The sequence below is a fragment of the Aulostomus chinensis genome, chromosome 7 (genome assembly GCF_037954235.1).
Source record: "Aulostomus chinensis isolate RoL2024-O1b breed Wild chromosome 7, RoL_Achi_v1.0, whole genome shotgun sequence".
NCBI classification, from domain to species: Eukaryota; Metazoa; Chordata; class Actinopteri; order Syngnathiformes; family Aulostomidae; genus Aulostomus; species Aulostomus chinensis.
This window is the reverse complement of record NC_141326.1, coordinates 26,936,299-26,961,664: the sequence shown is the minus strand read 5'-3', so window position 1 is coordinate 26,961,664 and position 25,366 is coordinate 26,936,299. Positions and strand designations below refer to the sequence as shown.

Below are 25,366 nucleotides of genomic sequence, written 5' to 3'. Positions count from 1 at the left end.
AAAAAAATATTTTAATTCCTGCCCTGTTCATCATCAGCTAATTCGTAGATACTAAATAAGATGCTGACTCTCAATCTGTGAAATTTCACACCAAAATTAGATGAATATCCCAGCATGTGCGTTCATAAGCCTACTTCAATCTCAGCACAGACTGGTTCATTGTCCACGGAGCAGACAGATCCTGCTCTCCAGTTTAAAGGCCATGAGTTCTGCAGCTTGTCGTTTTTTTTTCTTTTTTTCCCAACAAGAGCACTGGATGATCTTAAGTATTGACTGGAGTGCTCTGACACAGAAATAACACATGCGAATTACTAAAATATTAAAAAAAAAACCCTACATGAGCCAGGGCTGCCGTCATTCCACCGTTGTCTTTACAAATACATTGCTCCTGTCCATCATTCAAACAAAAATGTTGCATATATGGTTTGGTATAAAAAAAAAGTAGGCCCTCAATGCAGTATACTTGACCTAGGATGAACTGTAAGTTTAACCAGTTCTGCTGGTGTGCTGTTACCGGGATTTCTGAACCTAAAAATGTCCATTTCACTTTAGTGTAGCTTTGGAAAACGTGGAAAGTTTATCTTTCTCTGTTCATCTTCCCACTGGAACTGTCTGAGCTTGTTAAGATTGCTTTCAATTCTACTGCAAATCCTCATTAAGCTCCCACAGCGTCTTCTTCTAATTTAGTGCTGCCGCCATGTGTCCATGCAATGGTATTGCAGCCAAGGCCGCTGCAGGGAAGAGGAGCCAACAGAGAAGTGGAAGCTGAACTGACGAATGTTTACGCTGAAATGTTGCAATCACACGTATTAAGTTCATATAATCAGCATGTATACGGATGTTAATCATGGTTACAGGTCATATTGGTGGCATATTAGAAACATATAAGATTACAGTGAATTACGTTTAAAGAAAATGTAAAGCTGACGTACGCAACACGGTTTTCTGTTTGTACGTAGCGTGTTATATTTGTGTTTTATTGACATTTTCAACTTTGCTCAAAGAGCTCACGATCATTCAATCGATCACGGATTTCAAATCGGAGATCTATTAGTTTCCCTGACGTCATAACCAGGAAAATAAGTCGAGTGAAGAACGCAGAAAGCATAGATCACAGGCGTCAGTGTCTGAAGCAGAGATGGTGAGTTTGTATGAATTTTGGTTCAACTCGGTTAACCTGAAATTTTCTGGTATGTGTACACAGGAAATAAATCACCCAAAAAGTTAATATATGATGATTTATCAAGAAACTCGGACCACAGATATAGCTTGCTCGCACGAAGCTAACGGTAGCTAGCTAACTTCTGAGTGCACTGTGAGTAAGCAAAACCTCTCGGACAGCGTTCACTGTTAGCGGCATCGATGCCGGGTTAATGCTGCCATTAAAATGCGTCATTGACGATACCCACTTTCAACCACATTCAAATGAATTGATTTTATGGCCTAAATTTGACTGGAGTTGATTTACCAGATCACGATTGCAGTGCTACTATTTACATTGAAGGGGGTTAAGTTAATATTTTAGCAGGCTAACACATGCTAGCATACGATGATTCCGCAGCTCGAGTGTCTTTTACTTTCGATTTCCCCATGTCCCTCGTATATATTTTACACATTTAAAAAAAAAAGTGTAGTTTGGCCTCTGAGTATCAAACAGCTAATCCAGCTAACAAAATGTATCTTAAAGTTTTAACAGTTCATAGGTCTGTGGCCACTCAGCCCTGAGGTTCATCCACGAAGTCTTTAACGTGATGAGCTGACTGGCGGTAAACATAACACTGCTACCATGAATTATTCAATCGTGCTAGTAACTCAAACCCTCAGTCTAGAAGGTCCCGCAACGAGTCAGTTTGTCAAGAAGCTATTTGGCGATGCAGGATAATTATGTAAGCTCATCTCCGGTGTTCAACGTGATAGTTATTCTCATTTTTGTTGGTCCCACTGTAAAATAATCATTTGTTTTCTACCTCCAGTTTCGTAATCAGTACGATAACGACGTGACAGTATGGAGTCCTCAGGTAAGTCGTCCTATTTGCTAAATGGTGATGTCAGATGCGGCTGTGGAGTAACTGACAGAAGCATCCTGCAATAACTAACCTCCTGGTGTTCATGTGTGACCAGGGCCGTATCCATCAAATCGAGTACGCTATGGAGGCAGTGAAGCAAGGCTCTGCAACTGTAGGACTCAAATCCAGAACTCAAGCAGTTCTGGTTGCACTAAAGGTACTCCACACGGTTAATCACATGGTTAATGTGTGATCAACACATTTTGCTGAGATTTTTTGCAGCTTAGATATAAGTAAGTAAGTAAGAAATTGATTTGTAGACAGGTCGTAGTTGGTCAAGTGTAGTGCAGTGGTTATCGTGTTACTCACAGCTGAAAGGTTTTGCAGTGTCCCCATTCCTGTGTGGGTTCTCTTTGGGGTTCTCTGTGAAATGTGCCAGTCAGGCGAGTGGAGTCTGAATGTGGGAATGGTTGCCTGCTCCTGTAGGTCGGGCCTGTGACTGGCTGGCGCGGTCGCTGACTCTGTACAGGATAAATGATAAAGCCAGTTCATTTATAGGAAAGTAAATCAAGTTTTGATTGGTGACAGGAAAATAGACATTGCAAGTTGTCTCAGGAGTAGTAAGATCATTCATAATTGAAGGCTGCACCCTTTGTCATGAACAGACTCCATGTATAAGCTTGTGAAATTACAATTTTAAAGGCTGACTATTACAGTTTTATGTTTCTCTGTCATGCAGTACTGTCTGTACAATATTACTTGTAACTTCTACAGCCCTAGTAAAAACACTTTCTGAATATTTGTCAGTTCACCCTGAATGTCTCATGTGTCTCATGAAAGTATATGTTCAGTAATATTGGAGTTCTGTCAAACACAGATCCTCAAATTTATAATTTTGTATTTCAGGAACTTCTAGAGAAGCCTGTCTTACTGTATAAAACATTCTAATGCAGATTATTAAATATTTCTGTCAACTCTTACTTGTATTAGTTGCTTTTGTTGGTCATTGCTGCCCTGCTGTCTTTGGTAAATGCTCTTGTCACAAATCCAGTAAAGCCTATTAGGTGACATTCAAAGAAAGAGAAGCAGATCATGTGATTATTTATGTTTTTGTGTGTCGACAGAGAGCCCAGTCGGAACTAGCTGCTCACCAGAAGAAGATTCTCCATGTTGACAACCACATTGGCATCTCCATTGCTGGACTGACTGCTGATGCCAGACTGCTATGGTCAGTAACACATGTTTGACTGTTCTGGATGAAGGAATGTATTGAATAAACGAGTACCACTTTCTTTTCTACAGTAACTTCATGCGGCAGGAATGCTTGGACTCCAGATTCGTCTTTGACAGGCCCCTCCCCACGTCACGTCTTGTCCAGCTCGTTGGCAGCAGTATCCTCATTCCTCATTCTTTACCTGGAAGCTCAAACAAATTACACTCCTCATTGTAGGTCAGGCCATTATGTCACCTGTTTTGGGAGGTAGATCGGCTAAGCTAATGTGCATCTTTTTTAAAACATTGTAGTTAAAATGTAAATTGTGTTGTCCACTAACACACTAGTCACTCTGCTTTCTGATGTTAGTACTTGAGCTGGTAGTGAGTGCGTGTGGTCGTGTTAGGCTGCTTCAGCATAGTGAAACAAACAAGAGTGACAGGAATGATCCTTGACTGAAGCCGCAGAAACCCAAATCCCAACACAGAGGTATGGAAGGAGGCCCTATGGTGTTGGACTCCTCATCGCTGGCTATGACGTGAGTTTGCTCGTTGATTTGTTGGGTTAGGTATCTCCTTTTTATTCACCTACGATTATCTCTTTTGTAAGTCGAGATCCCTCTGGGAAAGGATAACAGTTACCTTGCTGATGTGCTGTTACATCCAGGATATGGGACCTCACATCTTCCAGACCTGCCCATCAGCCAACTACTTTGACTGCAAAGCCATGTCCATCGGAGCGCGCTCCCAGTCTGCACGCACCTACCTGGAGAGACACATGGACAAGTTCTCCGACTGTAAGAGGACTTTTCTGCCCTGGCCTTGTTCGCTCATATTTTAAACGGAGTCAGTTGTAATGAAGAGCTCTATTGTGGAAGTTTTTGCATCTGTGTCGTTAAAGGGTCTTTTTCTGTTGGACATCCTTAAGTAGCTTCTGATCTGTGTCCTCACAGATGGAGTTACTTGGGATGCGAGCGACAGATTTTTGTGAGTCAAAAAAAGAAGGCCAGCATGTGTTAATTAAAAAAAACATCAGTTAACGTTCATATATGACTCCAAACCTGAAGAAATCCATAAGCAGGGGTAAGGTGGTCAGTAAAAATAGGAGAGTAAGTAGTGCAACACAAAGAAGAGTGATGTTAGCTTAGCTGCTAACAATAAGCTAGCAACAGAATCCCGGAAATTATGGAAGACAAAACCATAATAATAATAATAATTATACAGTTTTGGTGCTTTTATTCTGAAGGTGAGCTCACAGCACTGGAAGTGATTTTTTTTTTTTTCCGGCAAATTGTCACACCCTAAGTAGTTACTGAAACATTCATAGTCACAATGTAAAATGTCTCCTGCTTGCTGTGGAAAAGCGGACTCACGTTCATGAAGAAAGATTTGTTTTGTTCTCAGGTAACCTGAATGAGCTGGTCCAACATGGCCTCCGTGCTCTCAGAGAAACTCTCCCCACTGAGCAGGACCTCACTACCAAGGTAACACACACACGCACACACTCACACACAAAATGATCAGTACTCAAGGCAGAGACTGATGACTGTGAAATAAACGTTGCATAGAAATAAATTTCCCTTTAGGATTTGTTAAGTCAGTGAACTTTTTTTTTTTTTTAACTCGGCACATCTCAAACTTTCAGAACGTTTCCATCGGCATCGTGGGGAAGGATATGGAGTTCATCATTTATGACGATGACGACGTTGCTCCATTCCTGGAGGGTCTGGAGGAGAGACCACAGAGAAGGGTATTTATTTCAGTCAGCACTCCTTCATGTTTCTGTGTGATGGAATCAGGCTGCAGGAGAGCAAAGGTGATGCGGACTACATGGATTTGCCTGGCAGCCAGAGTCTGTCAGGGACGCTGCAGTTAAATGCAGCACTTGTACCTGCAGAGCAGCTGATCGTGTCTGTCTTTGTATTTTAAAGGCTAAACTAGGAGTGGCGGAATTATTTTGCAGCTGAAAGTCTCACAGAAAGTTTAAAAACTAAATGTTTAATTTAATGTTCAGACTTGAAGTTTACAGCAATGATTTTAGGTCAACTTTTGTCACCACGTGCGGTCGTCCTTCTGAACTGACTTCTGAATGTGCATCTCAGGTTGCCCAGCCTGCAGACGAAGCCGCCCCCGCAGATGCACCTGATGAGCCAATGGAGCACTGAAGCAGCCCCGTCATCCAGCCAGCCAACCAGTGATGTACTTCCTGTTCTCAGTGGGGGCGGGCAAACCCCGACCAACACGATAGATACTTTAAAACAACAGAGAAATTCTTACAGGGGGGAAGATGTCGAGGTGCCACTTGCTAAAATGTTAATCCACAATATTCTCTGCTAATGTCAGCGGGACGTTGCTTTTGTATGGCTACCTTTATTCAAGTAATAAACTCCATTTTTTTGAATGAAGTTCTTTTTTGTAATCATCATCTTTGCAAGATTACTACATACTGTAGAAAAGTGAGGCAAATGAATCCAGCTGAGTGCACCAAAGAAAAGAGACACTAGAGAGAAATTCAAATGTACCATATTTTAATTGTAAACTGCTACTGTAATTCTGAGCTATGATGAAACAGGTTTTAATATGTAAAAGTAAAAATCTTGAAATCACGGGGTTCAGTCCTGCCATTTAGATCCATAGAACGCTAAATTTTGAAGGTCATTTATGCTGACTGAGTTTTTATTTTTACATTGCATTTATTCCTTTTCACTCTAGTGAATCTCTGTTCAATGGTCCAGAGGAGAAAATCCTCCTGTTTCAATGTTAACAGACTTTTCAGAGAACCAAGATTGAGAGCGTTACAGAATATTTGGCGAAACGAACGGGTTTATCATGCGATGGCTGCTCCACCATTTTTAGTTTTAGGTTACAGAAATTTACGAGCCACACCAACATATTTGACTTACACAGTTTTGCACCCTGGGACCTTAATACACTACGACCTCACGTCAGAAGAAGGGAGTCGTGCTTGAGGTCTTTCTTTATTAAATTAAAAAGTACGATCATGCTGTTGTGCACAAGGTAGAAAGTCACAGAGATCCCTCCAGACAACCTTAAGCCATGTAAAACCACCTGCTTCCGATAAACGTTTTGCAACCACTGCACCAATGTGCCACCTCTGAGACTCTGAATATGCAAAATATTGCTCCGCTTTTTTTTTTTTTTAATCAGCTGGATTCAAGATGTCGCCTACTCGGGGGAAAGGTTCATTCTTGTTCACCGGGAGCATCGAGTTTCCTTTCTTGGGCAGATCACTAACTGGTCAGCAGTTTGCTCCGAACGGTAGAGACGTCACAAATCCTGTTGCACACACGGCAAACTGACACGTGAAGAAAGTTTCCCTCAGCAGATTCATGTGACAGCTTCTGCTCGGTAACATCGCACACAGGTACAGCACATTTGAGCAGAGGGGGACTTTAACATGACCCCAGAGGAACAGAGCTGATTTAAGACCATGATAAACTTATACAGCTAACTCACTTTGTGATATATAACAACCAGTGTGTATGCATGGCTTAAAACACCCACAAATCTACTTCAAGTACAGATAAACAAAGTGGGCGACTCATTTTCATGCTGTCCCCGACCTTGACGCTACCACCCCGGGTCTGATCTGGAGCCCAGGCTCATGTTGAGGTCAGTGCAAGTCTTTATTTGCTCTCCTCCTCTTGTTTCTCCGTCTCATCGTGCTGCCCACTGATTCTGTCTCCGACGGCTGGACCAGATCCTCTATCTTCTCCTGCTCCATCACTGACGTCATCTTCAGCGTTAGCTCCAGTTCCTCCAGGACTCCGACCAGGTCTTCCTCTGGGACACCCAGATCAATGTGGCCTCCTTCCTTCCCACCAAAGTTCTTCTCCTCATTCCCATCCGGATCGATCTCGGCCTCCGCATCCTCTTCACTCCCTGCTGTATAAGCTGACTGCTTCACCGAGTCTGAGCTGAGAAGCTCGTCGCCTTCGTCCACCTGGCCTCCATCTGTGACGTCCACGGGAATGTTCTCCATCAGGTCGACACTCCTCTCAGCATCAGTGTCTGATGGTGGGCTGGAGGGCTGCTGAGTGCGCTGACAACAGCAATGCTGATGCTCCCAGTACTGATGAGGAGCTTTTGGATAATCTGTAAGACAAGTCGAAGGAATGTAATGAATCACTCATTCCCAAGCTTTGACGACCGTGTATTTACTGCCGTCTTGGAGCGTCAAACGGTGACAAGCATCATCTGATAACAATGAAAAGTGGGCAAGATGCCGTTGTTAAGAATGAAACGTTTTACAGACCCCAGAAAAAAAGAGGGAGGGTTTGTTTCCCACGTCCACTTCTGGCTACTACAAGAACCGGACCCACTTCACCTTACTGCAGTGACAGCACACTACTTTTTAACCCATTCACTGCATCAATCCTACAAGAGTGGCCTGACCTTCCCAACTCTCCTGGGTCTTCTTCTCTGGCTTCATCCCCTCAACCAGCTGACCCTCCTGCATCACCCGAGTTATCTCCGTCAGCTGCTGGAGGAGAGTCTCCTCCTGGTCCGCCATCACACCCGTCACCCTGCAGCACAGACAGAGATCCATCAAGCAAATTAAACATTCCTACATCTGAGTTCAAATCCATCCATCCATTTTCTTCCGCTTATCCTGTTAAGGGTTGCGTGGGGGGGTGGAGCCTATCCCAGCAGCCTTCAGGCAAGAGGCGGGGTTCACCCTGGATGGGTCACCAGTCCATCACAGGACCAACACATATACACAGACAACCATTGGCTCTCACAGCCACGCCTACGGTCAACTTAGAGTCTGGATTAACCTGGTCCCCTCTTGATGTCTTTGGACTGTGGGAGGAAGCTGGAGTACCAGAGAGAACCCAGCAGGAACAGGGAGAACATGCAGACTCACGCAGAAAGACTCCATGCTCCAGCCGGGGCTTGAACCCAGAACCTTCTTGCTGTGAGGGGACAGTGCTAACCACACCACCACCGCCCCTGAGTTTTAAATATTTATAATAATATTCATGGTACATTAATATGATGGAACGCTTCTTTCTGCAATATAGGCATAAGCTGTAGGGCTAATGTTACACCCAGAATACATAGCGACAGTTATTTACATCTCGCCTCCATTAAAGTGGTCTTCGTGTGATGTCATCATCTGTTATCAGGACAGCTGATCTGGGTTTTAGGTGAATGTGAACCGACAAAATAATTTCCTTTCAAAAATCCCTCAAATTTTCTTCAGACTCAGTTGCTGTGAGCAGTCAAAGCAGCTGCTGGCACTGGCTAACTAATGTAGGCTCATAAACAAATTAGCCAGCAGGCTAATTCCAATCAGCAGTTTCACTAGAAGTCGCCAGTACATGTCGGCTCAAACGACCCACATAATAAGATTTGACACAAGAAAAACAAACCACATCACTCTATATTTTATGGGAGTGTTTTGATGTCTTTGCTGTCAAATAGATTCTTGTCATTAAATCAGCAAATATCAAGTGAATCCTGCCAGGAACAGAGAGGGAGGAGGAGGAGCCCACCCACCTGTCAGGGCTGTGGTGGGCGCTGGAGACGATATTCTCCATCACCAGCTCAGTTTCCCGCAGCTTCTCCTGCAGCTGAGCCAGTTCAAAGTCAGCTAGTCGGAAAAGAAGACATCAAGACGAAAGGAGGAGGTTAAGACTGCTGAGGACATTGCTGGTTTCAAGCAGCTTTAGTATAAATGATCCAGGTGCGATTTATTCTTTCTTCCTCGACTATTTTTTAAGTGCTTTTAAAACAAGCAGCGATCTCTGCAGTCAGATCCCGACTTGGAAAAACCCCGAAGAGTGAACAAGCTGTACATCAAGAGTAAAAAGAAGTGTAAAACAAACTTTTAAGAGCTGATTATTGATGACATATGAAATAAATTATACATTGAAATAGTCCATCTTAGCTCAGTTTCTTTGCAGTTGAATTAGCAAATGAGAGCAAAGCATTTTTTTACTTTTAATAAACTCCACATCAATAGATTTAGACATCCAGCAGTTCCATAAACGTGTGCTTCAATCTTTCAGTCTTTCGTTGAATTATGTTGCTCCGCTGCTCTTCATTTCATGGAAATCCTGTGACCTTTGGCAGGTTGTGCTGACACATTTTGTCAAAAGCAATTTACAATATAATCTGTAGTAACTCCAAAAACATTGTTAGATGTATAACTCCTGAGAAAAATAAAAATAAATAAATTTAAAAAAAAGGTGTTTGGAGAGGTAAGTTTATAGGCAGATAACGGGAATTGCTAAAAGCAACACAGGAGGAGCTAGGATGATACATACTGATCTTTCTCTTCATGTTTTCGGACCGAACCGAAGGAAACCTGCTCTCTGACGGCTTGCTGTTGCCCTTAGATGTGATCTGAGGAGAGAGACAATGTCCGTCATGTCAGTCAAACGTCAGTCACACCGCATCGACATGTAGCTTGCAGAGTTTCACCTTGAACAGGATGTAGAGGATGTAGAGTAAGATCCCGAAACCGTACACAGGAATGATTTGTCCTGCCAGGTTGGACTTCCCTGCCATCCCTGCCCCTGTTCCTGCTCCCTTGGCCCTGGCTATGGCCTCGGGGTTGTGGGCCCTGGAGTAACCAGAGGCCGCAGTCCTCTGACCTCGGCTCTCTGGGGTTATCTGACGGTGCATCATTGGAGGGAAGCGACCAGAACCTGCAAATGTAAAGACGTAAAAGCACAACTGACCGTAGACAAAGTCAAAGTAAGATTTTACACTGCGGACGCACCTTTTTAATCAGCTAAATATCAGTAGATGTTGCTGATGTTTATGTGCTATCGTGAACAAGTTACATGCTGTTCATGAAACTGAAGGAGTGGTGGAGTATTTTTGAGTATCTTTACTCCACTTCCTATTTGTTGGTGCATTTTCTCCCATCACATCTAAAGCAGTTACTACATTGGTCTTAATATGTTGCATTACAAAGAACATCGGTATTCACTGATTGAAAACAGGCTTCTCTATTAAAAAAAAAAAAAAGGTTTATAAGGTTAAAAGAGTGGAAATGATAAACTAAAACACTGCCGTATTACCGTCTTATTTTCCTGGACCTTCAACATCAGTTCTAACAGCTGAATTACTTTTACTTTTTGTACTTGAAAATATTTGAGGGGTCCAACTCTACCAATGTGGTGCAGTTAAATTCTGCAACGAGAACTGAGAAATTTCTCTTTGGTCCCTCTTACAAAGAATTTTTATTTCAGTTCTTTGTCTACTTCATGGTCACAAATTTGTCCAGTAGTAAAAAGAAAATGTTAATATTGACACCTAATATTAAGCATCGTCGTGACCGTTTCAGGTATTAATACTGCATGAGCGTCACCCCCGTGTACCCGATACCCTGATAAGTGTTTGTAGCTTTAGCAGGCGTATTTTTTACTTTGGCGCCCTCGTCAGGGAGGAGAATGTAACTACAAGGACAGACAGGTGATGTACAACAGCGCACACGAAAGAATTGTTATCATAAATCAACCCTAATGCGAGCATGACTGTAAGCCTGAACCGTTTGTCCCGACGCCGGAGCCATTTCGACAGCACAAACAGAGACGGGGAGAGGTGACGCACCCTCCGGCCGCTCGGCAGCATCCTTCCTCGGCCGGGACAGCAGCATTTTGGGCAGCAGAAGTGCGACGCAGAGCACAAGGCATGTCGCGAGGGTCACCTTCTGAAACGTCGACATCGCCATGACGACAGGTAAACAAACCGGCGGGTAAACCGGCGGGTCACCGTCCTGTGAGAGAAACACGACAACCGATGGAGGCTGGCTGATGCTGCGTCTCATCCATCGGCCCAACTTCCTTGTTGATGGGAGGAGCGGAAGTGCGTCACAGCTGTGATGACGAGTTTAGCCGCCAGGTAGCGCCAAAGCACCATTTTAGCGTTGTACCGTTCACTGCAGTACTCAAATTGACATTTGAGGGCTAAAAACGCTGTCGGAATTTTTTTTTTTTTACTTTCTATGAAGGTCAATCGATTTTAAGTTTTATTTGACATCACAAGAAGGAGACAAAATAAGCTGATATAAGAAGACATTTCAGAGCAAAACTTTCTTATTTTAGCCTCTATTATTTATTACATTTTGTTTGTGTGCAGCATGTTTTTTTTTTTTGTCTTTTGGTATTTTTTCATCAAACTTGCCCCATCATCTCTTTCATTTAGCTTCAGTTTCTTCAGTTAACTCCTCCTCCTCTCTGTCCCGAATGAAGGGATGTTCTGAAAAGTCTCCTGAGGAGAAACAGATGGGGGGAGACGTTTGGAACAAAGGGAGCGGTGTTAACAACTGATTCCACTGTCCTTCCAACCACGGCTTAGTCAGTGTGTGCAGAGCTCATTACCTTCTCTCCGGGCTCTGGAGCTGGTGTGGAGGTTCTGGTTGGGCAGGTCCGTCTTCAAAGCCTTCCACTGCCAAGAAAAGCCATACTTGGAATTCATTTTTTATGTTGTTACCACCTGAGAGAGGAATATTTTATGATCTTCCCAAAATAAGCTTCACCATCTTGTGATAACAAGTTTTGCTATCACAAGAATAAGAAAGAAAAAAAAAACTATTTCCTCAAGATAATATAATGAGATATCCCACTCATTATCTCAATAATGGGATAACTGGCTCATCATTACGAGATCAGTCATTCCCTCGAGAGAAAGAAATGAGTACTTTGTTTTAAGAAGTTATTATCTCATGATAATTGGTTAATTTCTCGTTATCACGGGATAAAGAAGCTCATTTTGATGATAAAAAAAACAAAACAACTGCAAGTACAGCCCGTCCTGGCCTTCATATCAAACAATCACTGCTCTTGACATGGAGTGTTCGTGCATCCACTTATTTTATTACATTTATTCACGTTTCTTACTCCCTCTTTCCGTGACAGAGCAGCGACACTTTCTTCAAAGGAAGAATTTCATATGATCTTTACTAAATCATGACAGTCACCAGTCAACTCAAACACGGTTTCTTGTGTGCATGTTGCCTACAAATGAGGATTAAATCAGAAATATACTCAGAGTGTAAGCTAGCTGGATCGCGTGAGATACTTTAATCCCCAAAACATGGCCGATCACGGAGACTCTGTATGTTTACATAAAGCATGACATGTTGAGATCTGACAGAGAGAATACTTCTGATTTCATCCCTCCATCTGATTTCATTCTGCCGCTGATCGCCATCATCTGAGCAAACAGACAAATTGATATTCAGTTTATTCAGTCGAGAAAAAAAAAAAAACATTTGAGATCAGCGTGAATAAAAAAATGTCTGGAGGTCTTCAGAGCAAAGAAGGGACAAAGAGACGGAGGACAACTTGATCCTCCACAGACATGTTGTGTTTGCAAAGATGTGTTGGTTTGTTTTTAGGCTTCCTGTGTGCCAGATGGGTGGAGTTCACCACAAAAGACAACCCAGTGACAGCCAGAACAATTTAACAATTACAGAGAAGTTTAGCAGACAACTCGGAATTATTCCTCTGATGGATAATTTGACTGGCTTCACTCTTTCCATCTGCTGATTGAACACTCGATGCTCCATGTTTGACTGTGGTGAAAAGGCAGATCCAACTATTGGTTTGGACTTCCCATTTTGAAGTTTTCACCCTCACCATCTTGGCTCTTTGCGGCTGATCTGATTGAGACATTGGGAACATCTTGTTTTTTCATCATTGTGGAAAAATTCTTGTAAAATCGCGCATAAAAGTGATTAAAGAACAAACTTGTGCATACAAGTAGTTTCTGCATAATGTATACAGATGGCAACTGTGACAACACCCACACCTGCTACTCACTTAAGAGAATATTATTGGTCACATGTATAAAAATTCACCCCCCCCCCCCAACACTGTTGTCATGACAGCAGAAATTAACTCCAGAGACAATCACAGTTTCATGTACCTGGCAGTAAACTTTATTTCTGCGGTAAACTGGTCATGTTACCATGTTTGTTGATGAAGCGTCACTTGCTTTTGAAGCCAAGTGGTTACTGGAGGAACTGCAGTATTTAGGTCATCTTCACCGGCTTTGCTCGTCTTCCTCAGAGTTTGCTGCTTGATAATATCCTGCTGGTTGATCTCTGCTGCATCCGTTATGAAATGTCATTTTTCAGAATCATGCAGCTCCAACTATTAGAGTCCAAACACGGGCTACTGTCAGTCCCATTTGTGTTTTGTTCCCCCCCACCCCCACACACACACACACACACACGGTTCAGTCTAAACCAGGAAGCCGACTCTGCTGCTGCGAGTTACTTCTGTCATAGTCCAAGTGACTCACTGTTGTCCAGTTCTTGATCTGCAGAAAGAGAGAAGAAAATATTCACATCTTTGTCACTCTGTGTGGTTTGTGGAGTTTTACGGGTTTCGATATAAATAAAGCAATTGGCTTTGTATCACCACTCACAGTGCCACAAAAGAAAAATAACATCTTTCAATAGATAAGTTAAAAGGAACCAGTTTTGAAAACAAATTAAACGTGTTGCCCTGGCTGACATGTTCCTTCTTCAAACTCACCATCCTGCTGCCAGGGATACTGCAGCACCAGATGCACATTAAATCCACTGAAAATAGCCCCCAAAATAGGCTTCATTTACCAAGAAGTTTTAAATGATTTATAAGCCTTTTACCTGCACAAAGGAGGTTACATTTCCATTAGCCTGTTTTTCTGTCTTTCCACTGCATTTTCATGAATCTTGTCTGGAGGAAGATCACTTCATTTAAGGGCCGAGGAGGTTTGATTCACATTCTTTCACTTGCGAGCACCAGCGAGGGCAGAAACTTCCCATGGACCTTCATTGAGTGAATCACGCGTATTTCAGGATTTTGGGAGTGATTCAGACCGATGTAAAGGTTGAGCCGTACATTTGCCTGCAGTAGTTTTCTTCTCCTGCTGTCCCGTCTCCCTGAAACGTACATTTAGCCTGTTTTTTTTGGGGGGGGGGGGGGGGGGGGGGGTCGTGAACTCGACCAAAAATGGCCCCTGGCGGAAGTTTGCCCTCTCAAAGTGCACCTCGAGTTAAAGAGGTCACGTTCAGATTAACTAAAAACTAATGGTCTGATTTTCACAGAACCTGGTGGAACCAGTGAGGAACCCATTAAATCGTGAAGCAAATCCAATTAACATGGCAAAAACAGGTTGGGTTTTTTTTTTTTATTACACTGGCCTTGGCGGAGGCATGCGCTCGACAGAAAGGCTTTTTAGGTTTTATTTTATATTTATGTAGGAATTTGGGTCTCAGTGCCACAGACGGATTAGGAAAGTCATTCAGTATTTAAAGACAAACAAACACATAGAACCTCTTTCATTAAAAAAAAAAAAAACAGAATAATGCCAGCTGCAAGGCTGACTTTATGTGAATGTAAACCACATTTTCTAAACTGGGATAATCACGCTGAGGAATTAAACTCTTGATGTTTCCCTCAAAGATTCAAAATCCCTCCAATTGGGAGTTGATATCCTTTGTTGCGCATTGTTTATGCGGTCTAAATAATAATAATCTCTCCACCATGTTTCTAATGTCATGTAAACCACAAAGGAAAAGTACAACTAAAAATTACAGCACAGTAAGCCAGAGAAAACATTTCCTCCTCTTCATGTACCATCTCCACTGTATTTTCTCCGTATAAATATTATCTAATGGCAAGAACCGGTCATTTAGGGGACCCGCAGTCAACACCGCCCCCTCAGACATGCCCCTGCTTATCAACAGCACACCGCTCATGTTAATGAAGTGTATCTTGTCAAAGCAAGTAAACTGTCTCTAGCCTAATCACCATTAAATGTCATTATTCAAGTTGAGCCGGTGGTTCTCAGGTCACGACAGATGAGAGAAACCATAATGGAGGAAGGGCAAGAACCAAGAAAAATACACATTAAAAAGTGATGGTCCAGTGGTCACATTTACGTCAAACTCTTTGACAAATGTGGAAATAAATCCACAACAAAATCCAACATCAACAAAAGTGTTTGGGTCTATGGAGAACTGCATTTGGGGGCCAAAACATTCTTATTGTAGGCGTTTATCAAAATTAAAACATTCGCAGCCACGTTTCTCAAGGAGCCTCTTATTTGAACTCACTCTACACTAAGTGAAAGATTCTCACTTAACAATAAAATTGGTCTTCGAAGGGAAAATCGTCTCTAAAAGTAAAAAAAAAAAAAAGTCAGTATGAGCTATGAAACCTAAATCCAGCACAAGTAACGACTCTCTATCAAGTGTCCAAGTGTGTGTTGTGTATTTATGATCTGTAGCTGTACAGTTGGTATTGTAATGATAGGTTTGGCTTCAGGGAATGCCTTTGAACCTTCATAATTTTGGATTGTGTGGTATTTGCTGCACTTGCTTTCAACCTTCTCCCAACCAGCACAGCTGCCCTCACAGCCAACCGCCGCTCACACACCCATCGAGAGGTTCAATAAAGGAAACAGTCTGGTCCTGGAGGATTTAGACTGGTTCAAACCTGCACGCAGCTCACATGCTGGCGGTGTCAAATGTCTGCACGAGTGTTTAACTGTGTTTTATTCTCTCACGTGCAACGCAAGAAGCTGCAGGTATGAGGTGTTCCCTCCCCGAGGACACCCTAAGATGGGGCCTTTTAGTGAAGTGGAGTCAGTGAAGCCAAGACTTCTACCAGCTGCTCTTCAGCAGAACACCGGAGAATCCAACATCCACGCTTTCAGCATTTTGAAATCATGGAATTGGTTTCATATTTGACTGATATTTCCAAGTACCGACAAACAAGAATGCAGGAAGGAGCAAGCCACGTATATTCAGCCCCACTCCTGTTCGTTCACAGCAGCGCCGTAGAAACTACCGACACCAACCATTCGGTGTCCAATACCATTACCAGCCATCTTGGGCTCTGTTGTTCTGAAGGGACGTGGTTCAAATCTGGTGCATTCATAAAATGAGATATATTTGGCATTCAACTCTCTCTATTTTTTTAGCAATCCATTTAAAAAAAAAAGAAAAAAAAAAGAAGAGCCCTAAATTTGAAGACAGCCATGCTAAATGTTAACTAAAGCAGACTTTCTCAAAACTAGTTCTTGTGATACGTGAGATCAGGAGCCATTGGTCTGACGTTCCATGTCTACATGATAGTTGGGATGAGTTGAGGGAGTTGATCTTGTCAATCCACTTTTATACCTTCCATATATCTCCCAGCATGGTGAGGTTCAAACTGTCAGAACAGCAGCCGAGGGCCATAATTCATCGTCATCAGAATATTACCTCTTACTGAGGCTGCCTCTCAGTGCTGCCATTAAGATGGGCTCCTTCATAGTCCAGCTGGCACAGGATCATGTTGTTCTTGAGAAAAAATCTGTCTCCTACGCAAAATCTGCAGAGAGAAATAAAAATATGGAACTGGGTCTTGGGTCTTACATGAGCTGAAGTGAATCATGAAGTCCCGGAGGAGCATTTCAGGCATATTTTCAGCGTACATCCACCGCTATGGTAATCAGAAAATTAATCTCACATGATTGCTCCCTGATTAACTATCCGAGTGATATACAAAGTCTTTAACCCCTTGAGGTTTTCCAGCCTCCACAGTAAATTACTGATTGCAACACATGCTCATAATGACTAGTAAGTTCACCTTTCAGGGCTCACTTGTGCCCCTCCCAGATAAGTCAACTGAGTCTGATCTCCCCGGCTAATTGCTCCCCTAATCTTACCTCTGGCGGCAGAGCTGACATGCGAAGCAGTCTAAATGGTAGACGTTGTCTCTGGCTCTCATCACCATCTCAAAGGCCGGGATCAGCTTACTGCAGGCTGCACAGTTCCCTGTCACCCCGAAGAGCCTGCAGGGGGACGACAACAAGCAGACCTGTAGCAGATACATTTCAACCGTGTAAAATAAATGCTTGAAATTAGGGAATTAGACAGTGATTTGCCAAAATCAAGGTGGCATCACTATTCATGCTCTTCATTTGGACAAACTATTCTTGCTTATGTGTTGCTTCAGTTTAATGCTTTTGAGGCGACATCAGTACAACCTGTTTCCACAATGTAGTTAACTTTAGGCCCCAAGATGTAACTTGTTCCCTTGATTTCATTACACACATTATATATATATATATAATATATATATATATATATATTTATCATTGTCTGCGTGAGCTATAAATTGCTCCTTTTAATTTGTGGCCTCAAGCTATAACAGAAATATAAAATAAAGCTAAACATGTCTTTCTAAGCCTACATGTTTTCTCTCTCTCTCTGGCCACTCCAGGGCTCCATAGTTTCTGCCTCTGGAAACTTCTGATTATTCACTGCAAAGTAAGGTTTTTGCCTCATGATAGCCTTTCTGTAGGAGCGTCGAATATAAAAGCTTTCATGAGCCGGATATAACTTGCATCGCCACGACTGATAGCGGGCGGCAAAATGGAGATTCACTGATATTAAAATGTCACAATTTATATGAAATCACTTACTTAAAAAGAAAGAAACAGATGGGTGGGTTTTGTTTTTTTTTGTTCCTCATTATTCTGACTTTACAGGCAAGTGCTTGAAGGTCAACCTATTATGCTTTGAGACGACCAACTGATCTGACAACATCTGAACTATGTCCTCAAACCACCCGAGAACAAACCCAGTGTTGTTTCAAATGCTGTGTGTCTCAGTTCGGACCAGCTGCAGTTCGCCTCACCTCTCTTTCACCTCTACAAAAATGAACAAAACGACTCCCTAAGAGCCTGACACACATGAAGATAAGTGGCCACTGCCGATTTCCATATCCTCAGAGAGGCCAAATAGAAAAAGAGGTTTGGGATGACCAAAAAAAAAAAAAATCCACAGGCAGAGGGAGGAAAGCGTCACGCATCCAAGAGCTTTGGACTACATACGAAAAACGTCATCAAACGGGTGACCAACATGGGAACAAAAGTGAGGCCTAATTAACAGAATGTTCTGATCTAACGAGACTGAGTCCTGAGCAGGCACCTGGTGGGTTTTTTCCTTCCCCTTAACGAGGGTACGAAGCTCAATGCTAATTCTCTACTAATGGTCCAATTAAAAGAAATCACATGGTTTTAATCCTGCTCTTCAAAGGCTTTTGGTCTGCACCCTCGCAATGATGAGGAAAACAGGAGGCAATCTAGCCAATTTAACTGTCAAAAGGGGTTTTGGTCTCTTAAGTGCAGCACGGCTAATGAGAGACTTAGCCCCAACCAAATCCAGCTGGATTGTACATGAGACTAACACATGAGTTCAGCAATGTGGCTGAGATATCAGGAGTTCTCCAGCTGACCTGACACCAGACGTCGTTATTTCAGGCAAGAATATCACGGGGGCAGAAGTTTCTCGGAAGAGATGTTTGAGCCAAGTCTAAGTCTATTGACACATTTATTTAAAGTATGTTTAAAATCTAGCCGTAACAAAGACACTCGCTGATTTTGGGTGCACAGCAGTCAGTGGATTTGTGAGATCAAGCCACCTGAAAACATTCAGAATGTACATCAGGCTACAACTAAAACCGGTCACAAAAAGTGCTCCATGAATTCAAACTGCTTCCCCCCCATTACATTTACACCGTGGTCCTGTTCCATTTCAATTCTAATAAAAAGACCTCAAATAAAAATAAAAGGTTCTGGATGGCGGCAGGAGATGACATTATTGTAGGCCTAGCCAGAAGTTAGCATTGCCACAGGTTCCCTTGACCCACAGCCTGTGGGATATTTAGATTGGATCATGGATTGATGCTGGAAGTAAACTTCGTGGGAAACGTTGATGAGAGTTACAGGTTTTATTTCAGGAGATAATCTTCACATGTGAACATCACTTGTGTGTGTGTGTGTGTGTGTGTGTGTGTGTGTGTTTTGAAGCCAAAATGAAATCGTTTGAAATCCAAATTTAACATTATTTCTGATGCATGATTTCAGCACAGTGAAGCTTTGCACTTCGGTATGCATTTTACTGGAAAATCACCAGTGGATTTTATGCTGAAAAATCTTAAACTAGTGTTAAATACCTTGAATTAAGGTTTGTAGTTAAGTAATAACATTTTTTTTTTAAATCCAATAATGTGACGTTAAGCACGACTAACTTTCTTGTGGGTTTTAGGACTCATTTCTGCGCCACTCAGTGCAACATGCCGCCTGCTGTAAAACTCCAAAGAAAAAGATGCCAGCGATGCAAATAAGATTTTTGAAAATGGCACAATTTTTCCAAAGAAATCAATCCCCCCCGTACAAAAAACACGTTCAATACAACTAACAGACACGAGTCATGATGAGCAGTGTAAGTTGTGGGATAGACGACTGCTACGAGAAGTTAGAGAATCACAAGGAAGTTCTAGGAGTTGTAGGAGACTGTAAACTCATTCATTTCTTGATCTACATCTTTCTGTGTGTCGCGTATCCTTTCAGCCTTTTTCAGCTGCTGCTACTAAAAGTCAAGGCTTTCCCCATGACCTGAAAAAAATGTCACTCGGCAGTTCCTCCAAATAAAAATAGTCCTTGTTACTGAAACAGAGTCTAAATAAAAATGTTTAATTATGCATGCCTGCTCATCCGACATTGGTCACTTCATGACCATAGATGGAGGAGTTCCATATCACTAAGTATGTCTCTCAGGCTAAATTATCGAAGCCTATAACATTAGAAAGAGGGAGACCAGCTAGCCTTGCTCTTTCTAGAGGTAACAAAGCCTGTCCACCACCCCTGAAGCTCACTGATTATAACATATCTGGTTACAACCACAGTGTGAAAACAACTATTTGCCATTTTACAAGCTATTTCATGTCTGGAAGCAGATGTCAAGCAACCAGCAAGGACTCCAGGAAGTTGAAGGTGCTAAAACCCAACACATGACTCACTCATAGACCAAAGATTCACGACGAGACTACATTTCTGCAGTCAAAGCAGCACTGCAGTTTTAAGTTGCTAGTTTTAGAATGCGATGGAAGTGATACAGTCTGAACTCACAGGTGTCACCTAGCAGGTTTCTCAGTGTTGCAAATACAGTAAGTGGAGTGGCTTCAAGTTCCAACTCATCTCGTTGGGATCTAACTGGCTAAGCTAACTGGTGGGAGACTCAAGCCGCATATTCACCCTGCGGACATGAGACCACACATTTTGAACCAATCTCTTGCCAAGAAAGCAAACAAGTCAATTTTTCACTAAATAATAGAGAATTTCTTTCACATCCCTGTGAGCGCCGTATAGCTTTCACTCGAAGCTTTAGATATGCGAGGCGACTTTAGCAATCCGAACAGATTATGAATAAACGACAGAAAACGAGCGTTTGCAGACGAACAAACACGAAGGCCAGAGAGCAGCTGTTTGTACATGCGCCATCAACTACATTGAAAAAAGAAAAAGTGAAAAAATAAAATAAACATTTGGATGAAGTTGTGGAGCGGTAGATATGAGAACTCAATGGACTGCAGAGGAGTAAGAGGTTTGTGAATCAAATACCTTTTGGTAATGTTACCAACTGGAGCCAAGGCTAGGCTATGTAGGCTCGTGCTACGTGCAACTACCATGAGAGCTAATGGCAGAACATACATGGTGCGCATGCACACATTCTCAGTTGAATTAAATATACGTGATGTGACTGTCATGGTGTGAGCTTCTCTTTCAGTCAGTCAATCCTTATCCACCTGTGGCAGCTGTACCTTAAGTAGTCCCTGCGGCAGAGGATGAGATTGGCCCTGGTATAGAGGGTGGAGCCGACCCGGCCCAGGCGGCAGTCACAGCAGGCACACTTCAGACAGTCCTCGTGCCAGTACCTGTCCAAGGCCTGCAGCATGAAGCGATCCCGTATCTTCCCGTTGCAGCCTGCACAGCCTCTCGGCTTCTCTCTGGATTGGAGGGACACGAGAGCAACACCTGGAAGGAAGGAGTCCAACACAGCAAGGACAGACGCAGTCAGAAAAATAATCAAATGTGAAAGCATCACAGAGACAAACAAACCCATTCCATAGTGACTCATTCATAGTTGACAGTGGCAAAACTGGAGTATAATGACTGGAGTGGCCAAGGTTGCTGCGGGGGAGCTTGCCAGGGTTGCCAAAAACAGCGTATACTGCCAGACAACCCAGTAATCAGCAATAACGCCAATATGTGAATTAACACCCAAAATGTGGGCTGTGTAAACAATGTATCCCCTTGTTGTTGTTTTTCAAGCCCACTGAGGTGAAATCAGTCCAAACAGGCAAAAACTGTCCAATGAAGCAACGCTTGTGGATTTGAAAATGCACGAAGAGAAAAAGTGCCCCAGCCATGGCCAGGATACCACTCGAGACACCCCTCCATCACATACCACATACACTAAACCCATGCTTGTCCAAGTCAGTACAGCAAATTATAGTGAAACAACAGTTAAGTCCCCTAAATGACCACTTTAATACAAAAATAAACACTTTCTTAAGTTAATACCTTGGGCAAAAATGCACTTTGAGTCCATCTGTAAATTTGGGATTCTATTTTTGGTGGAAGTCAATAGACACATTTGAGAGGAGAGGCACAGTTACAACCCTTTGCACAATAATATCGGTACATTGGCAGACATTGATGATTTCCTTAGTATATTGGTGTCAGATGATGACCGGGGTTTCTGCCCAGTTTTACTCAAGCCTCCTCTTTGCTCATCATCTGTTGCAGTAAACGAATGATTCACCAGCTCTTTCAAATGTTTTGGACATGTTTACGTGTTTTTCCAGTTTGTACGAAATGTGAGATCAGTAAATACTGGCGATCAGTATTGAAAATCAGCATTGGGTATCAGCAAAAAACATAATGCCATACATCCCTGATTTGTAATCCTCAAAACCTGCAAGCAAAGCTTCAAGTAACCTATAGGACATGAACATTCCCATCCACATTAGTGCAAACAGAGAAAATGTAATTCAGTACTCACTCTCCTCCTTATCCAGCACCATCCTTCCAGCAGAAATGCAACTCCGTCTACCCTTGCGCGCGAGGAAACACTCACCAGCAATAATCGACAGAGGAGGTTGAGTCCCTAAATTACACCATCAACACAGAATCACTCAAACTTCAGCCCCACTCCTCTTTAATCCCTGAAAAAAGCAAAGAGAACCGTCCGAGCGGTAAATAGCCTGTGGATGGATGGATACAGGGTCTCTGGGTTTCACCTTGCCAGCAGGAGAGAGAGAGAGAGAGAGAGAGAAAGAGAGAGAGAGAAAGAGAGAGAGATGTCCTCAAATCAAGAGTGCTCCTGCTTTTATCTCAGCTGATGTCGGTGCAGAAGCATGTCTGTAGAAGCTGGTCCTCTCAAATGAGCATTTCTGCACTGACTGCACCTCCTCTCCCCCCCTCCCTCTCTCTCTCTCTCTCTCTCTCTGTGCAAAAAACTCCCACAGTCAAACAGGGTTTTCTTTTTTCAATGCTGCGTGCTAATTATATAAAGTCATTATGCTCAGATCTGATAGTAACCGCCCCCTCCCTCCCTGAATCAATTATTCAATAGACAGTCACACACCAGGACAGCCGGGGCCTGAGGTGTTTTAGAATGAGCTTATTCAACTCCAAGGACACCAATTATCTCCAGGGCGCCCTGTAGTCAAAGCTGTGGCTCTCCAGTGCCGCAGATGCAGCGCCTCGTGCTCAGTGTGACATGTACATATTCCATTTGTATTTGTTTACTCGCTCTTTTTCTTTAAAATGATCCAACCCATGAGAGACATTTCAACTGATGAAGCTTGTCAGTACTGGTAACTGAAGAATATCAGGATAATTCGAGAACTACACAGTACATCTGAGAATCAGTCAAGGGTCTAATGCCATATCTATTACAGTTATAATATGGCATCTGATTTATGCTCAGTGATATGCAACACTTTTACTGAAGCTGAAAATCAACAAGCCATGACCTGTCCGGTCCGGGGCTCCTCCGACTGAGCGTGGACGAGTGCACATGAGCCGGTTCAGCAACGCCCCAGCTGGCCGCACATGGCACTTCCGTCAAAAGGCCATATCGGAAAAAGCGACACTATATTGAAAATAAAGTGCAGAGAAACTTTTTTTTTTCTCCTGCTGAATTATCGTGGAAACAAAAAATATCGCAATTTATTACTGTATGGATTTTGTTGCACAACTGTAGTTTCTGGTATTTGTTGCTAACATTGATGCTCCTTAGCTTCTTGACTAAACACAATCCGTAGTTAGCTGTGTAGTTCTAATTAAAAATGTCCTGATCAATTGTACCTGTTCTGAATTGATAAATCCAGTATGAAATTAAAAAAAAAAAAAAAAAGCTGAAATAACATGGACCAGTTGAACTCAGGCCTGGACCTCCCACCATCTACCAGTCCTCATGTAATTTAGGCCTGATTGAAAGCTAAATAATCTCCCAGCTCAAAGGTGTCTGTTTGTAGGCTTTAGGATTCACTGTACCACAGCATGATCAGGTCATTACTTATATTGAGCACCGTATACGCCCAATATTATAAGTCCCTGTAGATTGCATATTGGAACATTACCGTGATTTTCATTGGGGTTTTCAAGGCCAGTACATAAACAAGACTGCCGCCTGCTTCCAAATAGATCATCCAGCCCTAAATCCTCCTCATTAGACGCTGTGGCATAAACAACTGTTCTAACATCAGGTCACACTAATTAATCAGCACCATCGACCGACTATTCTCTCATTATCCACCCTCTCATATAGGCCGTCAAGACAGCTAACGATCAACACACTAATTAATCAGCTGATGAGGTGCAAGTGAAGCTCCGGGTTCCCTCTTCATTTGTGAGACACATGGGAGCTAATTAGCTCAATTATTAATGCATCTAATTAAATAGTTTCTCTGGGTAATCATGCTTACAATCTCATCCTCATATCAGCTGCTCTGATAAATGGATCCGCCGGGTATTAGACGCCTCTTGTCATTATTCTGACATACATCAACGCCAAAGCAACGGCTGGCCTGGACTAAACATTACAGGCTATTCACAGGCTGGGCTCCCATCAGGCTAATTGCGTTAAAAGCAGTTTGTGGCTGACATTAAAGGTGAGCTGTGGTTAGGGCTCTAATTAGCAGTCAGTGAAAATAGGAGAGCATTTTGGCCATCTGCTGTAGCTCGCTGTACCCCCGTGTCCTCTGTGAGAAAAGAGCAAAGACAAATATAGGCGACGTTTAGTGGAAGAGCTCTTTGATGCGTACAATGCAATACAATACGAGGGGTACTTTTCATACAGTAGCAGCTAGGGAAGGGAATGCCATGGAACATTTGACCAGTTGAAACTAAAGACTAGTGATCCTTGAAGAAGAAAACTACACTGGGAACCATCCTCATCTATTTTATATTTTCAAAGGAAGACAATTAGGGTTGTTTTATTCACCAACGTGCAATGTTTGAAGGGTTACATTTATCTTAAAGCGATACTTTACTCAAAGTGTACTTGCCTTGAGTACTCACATTTAGGTGAGCTCACAAACACATTTTCAGTTCTGTATTTCTTATTTGTGACTCCAGAACCACGTGTATTTAAATTGAAACCAGCAGAAAAACTACCAAAATCCATCCATGTACAAGATCTTGACTGCGTTGTTCAAATCTACTTTTTCCATCCGCGTGCTCAGTGATTTGAGCCACAAACAAACTATAACGCTCACAGTTTGGCGCGACCACGAATGGGCTCTCAGTATTTAACCACATTATTAAGTTCATAGCCTAGTGGCCATGAGCTTCAAGATTCAACAATCTTTGTGGGCTCACGACACCTATTTGTGACGACCTGAGAGGCAAAATACTCATTTGGCATCAAGGATTGCTTTATTGTGGTTCTGGCTCACGGAGGAGATGGAACATGGATGTGAGGATAAAGCTAGTCGTTACAGCATTCTACCTCCACAGAAGAGGCTGTGTGGACCCAGCACGTCAACACATTATCGTCAGAATCTTTTAATACATTTTCTTTCCAAAAGTAGTTCTTCCAGATCCATGAGCACCAGAGGCTACACTGCTTGATCTTGCTGCTTCAGGTTAGCTCTCTGCTAAATGTGGATGAATGACTTAGTTGTGGTGCCGCTCTAATTTTCCAAGCGTCATCTTACAAAATGGGTCTAATTCTGATAGTGAAAGTCTTTTTTTTGTTGTTGTTGTTGCAGGAGTTACATGACAATTAATCCATCGTCTCACAGCCAAAACAGTGACAACAGAATAGGCCGTGG

The 25,366-nt window shown here is 42.6% G+C and overlaps 3 protein-coding genes across 4 annotated transcripts; 1 reads left to right on the top strand and 2 right to left on the bottom strand.

Moving 5' to 3' along the window:
- The first annotated feature begins 1,040 nt into the window (after window positions 1–1,040).
- psma1 (proteasome 20S subunit alpha 1) lies at window positions 1,041–5,623 on the top strand. Its single transcript, XM_086209624.1, has 10 exons — window positions 1,041–1,141; window positions 1,974–2,018; window positions 2,122–2,223; window positions 3,131–3,234; window positions 3,309–3,397; window positions 3,687–3,757; window positions 3,886–4,015; window positions 4,623–4,702; window positions 4,864–4,968; window positions 5,321–5,623. Exons 1-10 carry the CDS (start codon window positions 1,139–1,141, stop codon window positions 5,381–5,383), a joined length of 792 nt encoding a protein of 263 aa, XP_086065750.1. The 5' UTR covers window positions 1,041–1,138; the 3' UTR covers window positions 5,384–5,623.
- Window positions 5,624–6,183: 560 nt separating this feature from the next.
- On the bottom strand, window positions 6,184–11,057 carry ric3b (RIC3 acetylcholine receptor chaperone b). Its single transcript, XM_086209623.1, has 6 exons — window positions 10,806–11,057; window positions 9,669–9,895; window positions 9,512–9,590; window positions 8,742–8,835; window positions 7,635–7,765; window positions 6,184–7,334 (listed from the first exon to the last, which is right to left on the bottom strand). The coding sequence occupies exons 1-6, from the start codon at window positions 11,020–11,022 to the stop codon at window positions 6,853–6,855; spliced, it is 1,230 nt and encodes a 409-aa protein (XP_086065749.1). The 5' UTR covers window positions 11,023–11,057; the 3' UTR covers window positions 6,184–6,852.
- Window positions 11,058–13,079: 2,022 nt separating this feature from the next.
- On the bottom strand, window positions 13,080–23,840 carry LOC147259308 (rhombotin-1-like). 2 transcript variants are annotated; one of them, XM_086209621.1, is made up of 6 exons: window positions 23,672–23,840; window positions 22,087–22,249; window positions 20,843–21,056; window positions 16,902–17,027; window positions 16,456–16,564; window positions 13,080–13,520 (listed from the first exon to the last, which is right to left on the bottom strand). In XM_086209621.1, exons 2-5 carry the CDS (start codon window positions 22,106–22,108, stop codon window positions 16,459–16,461), a joined length of 468 nt encoding a protein of 155 aa, XP_086065747.1. In that variant the 5' UTR covers window positions 22,109–22,249; window positions 23,672–23,840; the 3' UTR covers window positions 13,080–13,520; window positions 16,456–16,458. The 2 variants fall into 2 exon arrangements, with proteins under 2 accessions (XP_086065747.1, XP_086065748.1); XM_086209622.1 differs by lacking the exon at window positions 23,672–23,840 and adding an exon at window positions 23,063–23,083.
- Window positions 23,841–25,366: the final 1,526 nt, after the last annotated feature.

What these genes read in the sequence shown, in the direction of transcription:
- psma1 (XM_086209624.1), top strand. An exon ending in GCTGATGCCAGACTGCTATG is followed by an intron (nt 3,235 to 3,308) that starts GTCAGTAACACA and finishes TCTTTTCTACAG; the next exon opens with TAACTTCATGCGGCAGGAAT. An exon ending in TCCTCATCGCTGGCTATGAC is followed by an intron (nt 3,758 to 3,885) that starts GTGAGTTTGCTC and finishes TGTTACATCCAG; the next exon opens with GATATGGGACCTCACATCTT.
- ric3b (XM_086209623.1), bottom strand. Translation starts at nt 11,022, where the DNA reads ATGAGACGCAGCATCAGCCAGCCTCCATCGGTTGTCGTGTTTCTCTCA. An exon ending in TGCTGCCGAGCGGCCGGAGG is followed by an intron (nt 9,896 to 10,805) that starts GTGCGTCACCTC and finishes TTACATTTGCAG; the next exon opens with GTTCTGGTCGCTTCCCTCCA. An exon ending in GACCCAGGAGAGTTGGGAAG is followed by an intron (nt 7,335 to 7,634) that starts GTCAGGCCACTC and finishes CTTGTCTTACAG; the next exon opens with ATTATCCAAAAGCTCCTCAT.
- LOC147259308 (XM_086209621.1), bottom strand. Translation starts at nt 22,108, where the DNA reads ATGGTGCTGGATAAGGAGGAGA. An exon ending in GGTGCTGGATAAGGAGGAGA is followed by an intron (nt 21,057 to 22,086) that starts GTGAGTACTGAA and finishes CCTTCCTTCCAG; the next exon opens with GTGTTGCTCTCGTGTCCCTC. An exon ending in TGTCAGCTCTGCCGCCAGAG is followed by an intron (nt 16,565 to 16,901) that starts GTAAGATTAGGG and finishes TTCTCTCTGCAG; the next exon opens with ATTTTGCGTAGGAGACAGAT.